The sequence below is a fragment of the Hyperolius riggenbachi genome, chromosome 9 (assembly GCF_040937935.1).
Source record: "Hyperolius riggenbachi isolate aHypRig1 chromosome 9, aHypRig1.pri, whole genome shotgun sequence".
NCBI lineage: Eukaryota > Metazoa > Chordata > Amphibia > Anura > Hyperoliidae > Hyperolius > Hyperolius riggenbachi.
This window is the reverse complement of record NC_090654.1, coordinates 165,010,341-165,021,936: the sequence shown is the minus strand read 5'-3', so window position 1 is coordinate 165,021,936 and position 11,596 is coordinate 165,010,341. Positions and strand designations below refer to the sequence as shown.

Below are 11,596 nucleotides of genomic sequence, written 5' to 3'. Positions count from 1 at the left end.
AGAGGATTTGGATCACAGACAAGCAACCGGCCTGGTATTTTTTAAAGTTAGTCAGCAATGGCATCTTCCATACTGCTCTCCCTTCAGGCCTACTTTTACACATTTAGTTTACATACGCTGGCCATCCCTCGAAGGTGGAGACAGTGAAGAGCGCCATCATTGCAGAGAGCACGTTGTCAAAATTGAAGTCACTATTGTGCCAGTGCCTCTCACGAATTGAGGGGCTGTTAACATCTCCATCTTTGTAAACAATATATTTTCCCCTACAAGAGAAGAGAATATGATTAAGGATTGTAAATTAGACTTGTTACTTGTGATAAAAACTGACAGGCATTTGATGTCTATAAATCGTTCAATCTGTAAATACGCAGTAAATTCACATTATGACCCCAATCCAATTAACCTTTTCTCCTAAGTTTTCACCCAGGTGATATTTTTACTACTCTATGGTATTTTTTTAATAGAGATGAAAAATTATCTCTTTGGAGAAAACTTAGCAGAAAAAGTGAATTGGATCGGGCCCAATGCGATCTTTCTTGAGTGAATTTGCAAGCATGTGTGCTTAGAGTTATTTCACAAGTGCCTCCTTGCACAAAACCCAGCAAACATCTCCCCAGCTTCAAGCTGGCATGTAAAAGAGGGCAGCAGTCCAATTGGTTCTGAATGCTTTAAGCTGGGCCTTTTTTGGTCCTTGATAAATGGGCTGACAATTGCCTGAAGAAGAGAAGCTCCAAACAGTAGCAGAGAAATCAAACCCTGGCCAATAATAACACCAGCAAAATGACTTCTCAAAGGAAAATCAGTGACTCTTATATAAAACAAGATATAATTGACCGTCTGCCCTCCTCCATTATTTTAGTCCCAGCAGGGTGAGCATGGCTACCCTTGTGTGTGTATGTGTCTTAGCAACCACAGTGGTCAGCTTGCTGTAGCTCTTTTGCCCTGATTTATGTGCATGCATGTGTTCCCTTTCCTCAATGGTAGAACCACAGTTTACCTCAGCTTTATCTTCAGGTTCAAGGGCAAAAATCATTTGCTAGCTTGCTCACAGGTGTAGCTAGATTAGGGACTAAATCTAAGGAGCGAACCTCAATGCTGGGGAATTGATACATACAAAATCACTGCAGTCCATTTTGGAACCCAAGATTCTCCATTTTTAGAATCGATTGCAATTTTGCAACCTAGTTGTTTTTATCACCAATGGAGCTTCACTTTGTTGTGAGGGCAGATGGTTAAAAATTGCTTCTATCGAAATTGACTAAAGCACCTGCTTTTCCCTTATATAAGTTCCAGCAGCATGAGTATAGCTACCCTTGTGTGTCCTGTATAAAACAGTGAGAGCTCTGCTGGGCTTGGTGGAGGCAGGGGTGTGGCTTAGCATAGAAAGGGATGGAACTTAGGTCAAAGTCAGAATGTCAAGATGCACAGTAGTCATAAAAAGTACAGATGAGGAAATACTAGTAGAAGACCACTGGAAAATTCCTGGGAACCCCTTCTAAGGGTGTTTCTAGCCTTTTTTCTAGTCACACCAGGCAAGAAGTTCTGTGTCAACCCCCCCCCCCCCCCCCACCCGCCCTTCCCCCCCAAAAAAACATAATAAACCATATACCGTATAGGGTGGAAGCATAATACCCAGAGTACCTGAGATACAAACAGCCCGCCGATCCTGTTGCATTTCGTTGCACACGCCCTTCCTGCACTACCCGGCTTAGTGTATAAATGCAGAGTATAGTGCAGCAGAAGCTATGCTCTTACCTCTCTGCTGGAGTCCAGTTCTGTGTTTCCGCCTGTCCGCTCACCACTCACCCTAGTGCCCCGCATCTCCTACCGCATGTAGTGTGATTACACACTACATCAGGAGATCCAACACTAGAGGGAGCAGAAAACAGACAGGATGGTCGCACAGGCATAGCACTGGACTCCAGAGGGGAGTTAGAGCACAACATGCTCTGCCTTTACACACTGGACTGGGGTAGCACAGGAAGGGGATGGGAACAGATAGTGGGACAAGGGGACAGATGGAGGCACAAAGGGAGACAGAAGGAGGCACAGCGGGACAGAGGGAGGCACAGAGGTACGTACACAGAGCTGGATTATTATTATTATTTAGTATTTATATAGCGCCGACATCTTCCGCAGCGCTGTACAAAGTATATTGTCTTGTCACTTAACTGTCCCTCTGAGGGGCTCACAATCTAATCCCTACTATAGTCCTATGTCTATATTGTGTAGTGTATGTATTGTCTAGGGCCAATTTTAGGGGGAAGCCAATTAACTTATCTGTATGTTTTTGGAATGTGGGAGGATCACCCACAAGGCAACTTAGGCAGGTGCCTAGGGCCTGGAGAGAGTCTAGAGGCGTGGTTTATCCTAACCCCCAACAAATCTTGCCAAAAAAGCTAGATGGCCATCAAGTGTGGGCCCAAAGTCATTGCTTACCTAGGTCACCATTTCACTTTAACCAATCTCTGGATGCACAGGGAACAAAGGTGGGAAAGGGGGTCTGAAGGTGGCACAAGGCGACAGGAGGAGTTACAAACACCCATGGAGTTATGGCTTTGCTCAGGAAGCGTGGTTTAGATTGGGGTGGGGCTTATTTCAGGGGGCAGGGCTTAATCAGGGGCCTGCCGCTTCCTGTTTTCTTTTGACCTTAATAAATGGGCTGAACGTTGCCCGGAGAAGAGAAGCTATGACATATAGATACTGTAGAAAATATAGGTTAATTAAAGTGGATCCGAGATAAATTTTTACTCATTGCATAATTGTGTTCCTTTCATATAGTTTATAGGGCATTCCTCAAGCCAAATACTTTTTTTGTTTTGTTTTGTTTTAATACTTCTATTCCCTATAAATGAAACAAGCCTTGCCCACAGCTCAAAGTGCCTTGGCACTCCATGTAGCAAGGGCTTATGGGAGTTAAGTCTGGGCAGGAGGAGGAGGAGGTGTTACTAGCCAGAGATTTCAGAGGCTGAGGGGAGGAGGCAGGAGGAGAGGGGAGTGAGCTGAGGGCTGGAGATGCAGTTGCAGCTTGTCTGTGTGTAATGTGACAAACAAAACATGGCCGATGTCATTTTTTCACAGTAATAAATAAACATGAAACTGTTGAAGCTGTTTGCAGCAAAATTTGCTGTGTAAACTATCTAAACTTTAGATAAGACATATAGACAAGTTACTTGTCATAGTTAGTTTTTCATCTCGGATCCACTTTAACCACTTGCCGACCGCGCACTCATACCGCGCGTCGGCAAAGTGGCAGCTGCAGGACCAGCGACGCAGTATTGCGTCGCCAGCTGCAGGCTGATTAATCAGGAAGCAGCCGCTCGCGCGAGCGGCTGCTTCCTGTCAATTCACGGCGGGGGGCTCCGTGAATAGCCTGCGGGCCGCCAATCGCGGCTCGCAGGCTAAATGTAAACACAAGCGGAAATAATCCGCTTTGTTTACATTGTACGGCGCTGCTGAGCAGCAGCGCCGTAAGGCAGATCGGCGATCCCCGGCCAATCGGCGGCCGGGGATCGCCGCCATGTGACAGGGGACAGCCTGTCACTGGCTCCACAGGACGGATAGCGTCCTGTGCAGCCCCAATCACCGGGGATGAGCAGATAGGAGAGGGAGGGGGGAATTTCGCCGCGGAGGGGGGCTTTGAGGTGCCCCCCTCCCCCCCGCAACATGCCAGACAGGAGGAGCGATCAGACCCCCCCTGCACATCATCCCCATAGGGGGGAAAAGGGGGGGGGCGATCTGATCGCTCTGTGTGCCAGCTGATCTGTGCTGGGGGCTGCAGAGCCCACCCAGCACAGATCACAAAAAATAACGCTGGTCCTTAAGGGGGGGTAAAGGGTGGGTCCTCAAGTGGTTAAAAAATTACAATACTATTTTAAAAAGGCAGATACTTACTTGCACTCCTCTGGCGTCTGTTTTGCTTCATCCGAACAACGATAAAATTTGCCCTGGTTTGGAAAAGAAATGTTAGTTGTTCAGCTACACATTTGTGCAAGTAGAGCTCTGTGGGTGGTCTTTTCTACCCCAGAAAATCGGCTTATGCTTAGTCCAATGCTCCTTATAGGCTTGTAGGTACATGACTTAAAAAAAGTCTGTGTGTACAGTCACTGCTGAGCTGTGTTCAAACAGTGCTAAAATAAACTTTTCAAAAGATAACACATGGGCCCGTAAGCAATTAACTTTTTTTCCTAAATTTTTTCCTAGGTGATATTTTTAAACTTGCTGATAAAATGCCTTTTAAACCAAAAGCAAGCAAAAACATACTCAAAGCAATTTTTATAGAACTTTTTCTCCCACTTTTTGGTATTTTTTTCCATTGCAAAGTGCTGAAAAGTTATTCTCAATATAAGATGAAAAATTATCTCCTAGGAGAAAACTCAGCAGAAAATGTTTATAACATAGGGTCTAGGGGTTCAATACTGAGCATCACTTTTGAAAATCCCAAATTACATTTCAAGATAGGATAAATGGGAGAAATCACAGCTCCAATAAATGTTAAATGGATCCATGCATGCTGCTTTTTTGCCTTTTTAATTTGATCCTTAAGGGTAGGAACTCACTAGGCGGAAGCGCATATGCGCTTTCACTATGTGCTATGGAAAACGCATATGTGATTCTGCCTAGTGTGTTCCTAACCTTAACCACTCACCTTAAACAGTTGAACTCCAATGCATGCAAACATAAACTGCAGTAGAGTTGTAACAATCATAATGTTTCCGATAGTCCGGATGGCGACAAAAACACACTGAACAACATGCTGAAACAAAAAAATAATAAAACCTGAATTAAAAGCTTGGTACAAGGTATAGTAACACCACCCATTACTTACTTATGCAGCTGCATACATGTATCCACAGGCACAGAACACATTGTTTTTTAAATTGTAAGGACAGTTTCTAAGGTTTTATCCTCATCTACTCCCCTACCACACACACAAGCTAAATAGCTCATATTTACAGAAACATATAATGGGGGTGATGGGGAAGGGGGGGACATGCAGTATTTAATATATTCTATAAAATCGGTGCTGAGATCCCTTTAAATCTTCAACCTACATGTATTCAGATCAACCTACATGTATCATAAAAGTTTGCACTACCAATGCATGCAGAAGAGTGCAATTACATGACTATTTCACCATATGTTTTACCAATACTCTATGTGAATGATATGACCCAGGTCAGGGACATTTTTACCAATTGATACCAGACAATTTTAAAAGAAAAATCGAATCTAGGTATCACATCTGTATCTCACAAAAGTGAGTAAACCTTTGACATTTCTGTAAATATTTTATTATAGCGTTTTATATGAAGAAGATATGACACTTTGATACAATGTAAAGTAGTCAGTGTGCAGCTTATATAACAGTGTAAATGAAATGTCCCATCAGTAGCGTAATGGACACGGAGAAAAAAAGTTGAATTGTGCTATATACATGCGATGCACCGCATACAATGAAGCATACAGTACATACAAAGTATGCTTCACTCCAACTGCCAATGCATGCATTATGTGGTAATGCACTGCATGTATCACGTTATGGCAAAGGATTCTGTCACACCGCACTTCTAACGCATCAATGTGAAAATACCATTACAATATAATTGTATCACGTTAGCAATGCCATTATATTGTCCAATGCAACACATTGCAATATTATCTGAGAATGTAGCCATATTTCACTTTGATAAAATCCCCAGCATCATACATAAAAATCTGCTGGCAAATAAAATATATGATAAAATAACTCATGCTTCAATGTAACACGTAATAAGCACCATATAATATAGGTGAAAAAAAATACCTTCAGCCCTTTAGCTCTGTTGATTGCTCTCAGTGGTCGGAGCACTCTCAGTACTCTCAGGATTTTCACTACTGATATGGCACTAGACCTGTAAAGACAGAGCTGTATATTAAAAACTTATCCAGAGGTCCAGTTTCCTTTTTTTCTCCTTCTGACTTCATGTGGATATCCAAGCTGCCTGTTGATGTGTTGGTCTGGCATGAAGGCTGTTGGACTCTGCTTAGCATGCCTGACAACCGTTTGAGGTTTGTCATAGTTTTTACTATGGAAAACTACAGTATGCTAGTGTGCTATGCCTGCATGATTTTGAAATAGGATAGGATTTAGAAGTATTTTTGGCCAAACTGTACAATAAACAAAGTACAGCAAAAGCAGTTTTGATTGCCTAGCGGCACAGATGCATACAAGATACAAGATATTGCATATGTTATAGGACTCCTACAACCAATCTGTTCATAAAATATTTTGTGCAGTTCCACACCCGGGCATCATCCCGTTACACTTGCATATTTGGTAGTATCACATTTGTGACAGGACATCGGACATCAATTGTTGGAAAATTAGAACACAACTTTAGCTTGACTCATAAAAGCATCTGAACACATAGCTACAGGTTAAAGATTCTCTTCAATCTAATGAAATACTGGCATGCCTGCAGATCACTCCGAGATATATATTCCTATCCAGGTACGCATAGAAACTAAGTATGCCAGGTCATACAACTGATATGTTCCACAACAGCCAAATGTTTGTTCAATTTAAGTAAGCAGAGATCTTGGCATCAAAGAATCCATATAAGAGAATATATGCCACTTATTAATGTCACCCATAAAATATGACCTTCAATATATATTTTAGCTGTCTCACTGTTTCGTAGAGTTATAAGGCAGGGAAAAATACACAATTTCCTACTTAGAGACACAGTAAGGCTGAACTAGAATCTATAAAGGTTGTGCTGTTTAAATTATAATCTTCATATCAAAAATTGGGATACCGTAATAGAAAGAACCTGTGGAAAGACCCAGTGACAATGAAACCAAGAAACATTGTTTTAGACCTTAGTATAGCAGGGGAAATTACTTCATATTTGTCATAAGTAATCTACAACATCCAGGATGAACATTCTTTGGTCACATTTGAAAGTGAATCTCAAATCAGTATTTAGCTAATAGAAATATTGATAAAATATTGGCAGGTGGTAACATAATACTGATATAACAGAATGGAATACGACAGCTATCATTGATCAATGTGATTTAGCCTCACCTGGTTACTTAGCTTTTCAACAACCTGATTTTGAGCATCTCTTGTCATAGATTTTGCACTATTCTCTATTTTTTTACTCATATGTCCATTACAAGTTTTTGTGAGTCACTTGCTGTCTGTTATGCTGCATCCCTGACATTATGCTGGATTGATTTTATTTTTATAAACCTCCACAAGGTTATGTAGTTACTTCAAGACACTTCCTTTCTCACATGGCCAGGATTCTAGGTAACATGTGAGCACAGGGCCACTATTCCTATAGGCATCTTACATTAGTCTGAAACACAGCGAAGTAAGGCAGTTTGATTTTCATGAACATTTAAAAGTCAGGGGGCATCGTATTGCTGGCGAGTCTCTTCATAAATGGTACTGAAAATAATGTAATTGTCTAAATACAAACAGAATAGTAATAAATAAATCACATAATCTACACAAGCAAGGTACTTACTGGATACCAAAGGAGACCAGGGAAACTCCCACCACCAATAAGTCCAATAAATTGAAATAGTTTCTGCAGAAAGAACCTTTATGTAGAAACGCTCCAAATGTCAGCATCTGAAATGCCAAGGAAAAGGTTAATTTGCCGCACAATACAGATATTCAGCAATTGCAAACCAATTCAAGGACGCCATATGTGTACAGACGTCAAACTTATACAGAAAGCAAGCTGACAAAACACACGTGTACCTATGTCATATTTCTACAAAACTCTGTTTAGACCTTGACATTTCTCAGTGAGAATAAACGGCTTCCAAGAGAGAATAAACTGCATCTGAAGCTTGCATAAATCATAACTCCATTAAATGCTATTCACTGTAAAGAGTTGAAATTAGCGATATGTAAAATATACTGATTTATAGGTTTTAATGCCTATTAAAGTAGAAGTTCAACCAATTTATTTTAAACTTTGGATTGAGTGGGGAAGTGTAGCTTGTAACGAATCACATCATGTCCCAGTGACAGTCGTGGTCTGAATCAAATTTTGTCAGTTCTTGTTTTGTTGATTCCCAGTTTTCATATTTCTACAGTGAATTCAGTCATAAATCAGTAACACTGTCTCCAGCTTCTACTGTAGGATTCCTTTTAAAATTCTGTATCAAAAAATTAAGACCCAGATCTCTCACTACTAGCAGTGAGCATTGCAGCCACAACTTGCAGCTTTTAAGGAGCTACAAGCCAGTCTGTATCATCTCACCCCATTACATCAAAGTTATGATAACTGTATTTTGTACCCAATGTTACAAAAGGTTATATATTTGTACATGTTTTGTGTTATTGTTATTGACATACAAATTAAAGGGGCTGCTTTGGCCATTAAAAATCCATGGTTATTTCAGGTATGTTTAAGTTAACACATGGCCAGTTGGGTTTGGCTCCTGGGCAACATTAGGTAATACCACCATTATAAACTTTACCAAAGTTACAGTACATTATAACATCTGTATTTAATGGCATTGTACAGATAAGCATGATATGTATACATGTTATCCATTTTTTGGGCAGAATTGCTGCCTGCATAAATCGGCATGTAGCCAGACATTACAGGGCCCTATTGTACTGCAGAGGCCTACAGCAGTCTCACGGTCTGCAATGTTTAGTAACTCTTTTGGATTACTGCACAGTACAACTCTGTAGCAAAAAAATGAAAAACTAATAGACTCTAATCACATTGTTATCAAGTTAAACAGCAGGAAGAGTTCAAAAGTCTTTATCTCCTTAAATGAGTAGTTAAGGAACTTAAAGTGCACCTGAGGTGGCATGTGACATGATAGATGTGATAGATATCTATCTGATAGACATGATAGATATGTATGTATAGTGCCAAGCGTACAAATAACTAGGCTGTGTTCCTTTTTTATTTTCTGGCTGAAAGAGGTAACATTCAAGCATGCAAGTGATAGTCTCTCTCCAGGAAATCTATAAAACTCTTCCCTGTAAAAGAACAGCTTCAGAGTGCAGGCATAAAAAGGGTCAATGGTTCATATATTTTAGCTTTGGGACACGTAAAAGACTGTGTCATTGAGAAAAGACAATAAAACATTAAATCAACTTTTTAAGTTTTATACACATAAAATACAACTACGGGATATCTAAAAAAATAAAATAAAAAAAAGTAGTAGGATAGATACAATTTTTATCTCATCAGTTTATTTTCACCTTGAGTTCATTATAAGTTTGTTACAATTACATCTTATTAAGCTGAACACTAAAAACACACCTCTGTAAGGCTTGCTTGTTAAATTTATGCAAGGAAAAAGGAGAATACTCAGCATGCAATAGTCCATAATTACCAATCATAACTTATCTCCAGCCTCCATGTATAACTACCTTTAACAGCTACCCAGAAGTTATATTGAATTATTTTATATGCACTACAAAAACCACATCTGTGTTGCTTCTTGAATGACCTCTTCTACAGTGCAGGAGTATGTATAGCATATCTAGCATATCTTCTAGTAAAATCATCTTTTAGTGAGCCATGTGGATTACTTTACTGAACAGCATTAAATGTCAAATTAGAAAATGGCCTGTAATTTACAAACAGAAAGGCAGACACACAGAAATGCCACATTTGACCCCCACTGCATTGTAATTCCATAAAAACAGAGCCCAGACAGAAACAGAGGCTGTGTCACACAACAGGAAAAGCTCATGCAGTCCAGCAATTCCAATATCAAAGGACGGAGAAGTTGCTAGTGTAGTGAGTGGACAGTTAATGTCAGTGTTAAACCAGTTTATCCATGCATTGTAAGCATTCCCACCAAACCTACAAAAATATGACTTAGAATGTTAGCCAGATGTTTTTTCTTTTCTTTTTTATTTGCATTTGACATCCATCTAAGATTTGAGTCCCAAACGCAATTTCTGTTTTGGCTAGACTTGAGGAAGGAATGAGTAATGACTGGGCCTACAGAATCTGAGATTTTGAAGATGTCATTTTCTTTGCTCTGCCTTTCTACTGCCGGACAAAAATATCATTTCTTTTTGCTCTAGTCAGTCTGAAGTTCAAGCTGTGGCTGCGTTGGAGATACTCACTATTCCCATAAAACATAGACACCAGTAGGATAAAAGATACTAAAATCTTTAAAATATTCGGGCTGTGGTGGTGGACCAGCCAACCCAAAACAGACACATGCACTGTCGTTTTGATGCAATAACGATTTATTCATATACTCCAAAAGGGGTTGCAACCCCTTTTGGAGTATATGAATAAATTGTTATTGCATCAAACCGACAGTACATGTGTCTGTTTTGGGTTGGCTGGTCCACCACCACAGCCCGAATATTTTAAAGATTTTAGTATCTTTTATCCTACTGGCGCCTCTGTACAACTTTGCATATCCAGAAGTCCACCCTTGGTGGAAGGGTGATATACCCTTATTTTCTCCTGTCCACAGAGAGCGACGTCTTAATCCTGAGTGGGGACAGGCTTGTTCTCCCCACCTGCCTATTCAGTGGTTGCCTTATAGGTAACCCTGATTTGTAAGTATAATACTTACGTTTCACTTTGCACATTCCGTTGTCCTGTACATACTACACTATATTGGGCTCTCGGTCTTTCTCTTTTTATATTCCCATAAAACGTATGACTCATGGGCCCATACCATGTTCACTACTAGGCAATATTTTCACACCTTGGGCCATATGCAATTCATTTTTTCTCCTGAGTTTTCACCTAAGAGATAATTTTTTGTCTTCTCTTTTAACTAGTTTTTCAGCATTTTACAACTGAAAAAGTACCCAAATATTGGCGAAAAAGTACTATCAAATTTATTTTGAGTATTTTCTTGCTTGCTGGTGGCTTACAAGGCATTTTATGACAAGTTATGAAAATATCACCTTGGAGAAAACTCAGGTGAAAAATGTAACTGCATATGGCCCCTTGGCCCATATGCAATTCAGTTTTTCTCCAGAGTTTTCTCCTAGGTGATGTTTTCACAACTTGTCACAAAATGCCTTTTAAGCCACCACGAAGCAAGAAAATACCCAAAATGGAATATGATAGTACTTTCCTCATCTTTTGTGTACTTTTTCAATTGTAAAATGCAGAAAATTTAATTTAAAGAGAAGATGAATATTATCTCCTAGGAGATAACTCAGGTGTAAAAGTAAATTGCATATGGGCCCTTGTCAATCAACTGCCTAATAGACTACTAGCAAGCAAGAAAATATTCAAAATAATTTTGATAGTAATTTTTCACCTACTTTTTGGAACATTTATTTTAAAAAGAAGTAGAGAAATTATCTCCTAGGAGAAAACTCGGAGAAAAAGTGAATTGCATATGGCCCATGACCAGCTGCAAGAAGGAAACCAGATTTTCAATTTCCTTCCCAAAAGACCCAAGGACTGTTTTAAATATCCATATTAATATTGTTGTTTTTTTTACGGTATTATCTTAAAAGACAGCTGCACTCTTATAAAGCACACTTATCCTTACTGGGAAGTAGTACTCACTGCAACTGGTACAGAGTTTACTACCATAACGTTGTAGTTTTGGGCTGCTAGGTGCTTTGCAGTGTAAA

General features: G+C 39.8%; 1 protein-coding gene across 12 annotated transcripts in view; it reads right to left on the bottom strand.

Moving 5' to 3' along the window:
* The window catches only part of CACNA1D (calcium voltage-gated channel subunit alpha1 D), a 665,324-nt gene that overhangs the window by 173,975 nt on the left and 479,753 nt on the right, over positions 1 to 11,596 (bottom strand). For 11 of the 12 annotated variants that reach the window (XM_068253651.1, XM_068253660.1, XM_068253661.1 and 8 more), the window contains 5 exons: positions 7,521 to 7,627; positions 5,807 to 5,894; positions 4,649 to 4,756; positions 3,895 to 3,947; positions 117 to 263 (listed from right to left, as the gene is read on the bottom strand). The exons of the other annotated variant lie outside the window; for it this stretch is intronic. In XM_068253651.1, coding sequence (XP_068109752.1) covers positions 117 to 263; positions 3,895 to 3,947; positions 4,649 to 4,756; positions 5,807 to 5,894; positions 7,521 to 7,627 — 503 coding nt within the window. The remainder of the gene's footprint in view (positions 1 to 116; positions 264 to 3,894; positions 3,948 to 4,648; positions 4,757 to 5,806; positions 5,895 to 7,520; positions 7,628 to 11,596) is intronic. 12 annotated transcript variants of the gene reach the window in all.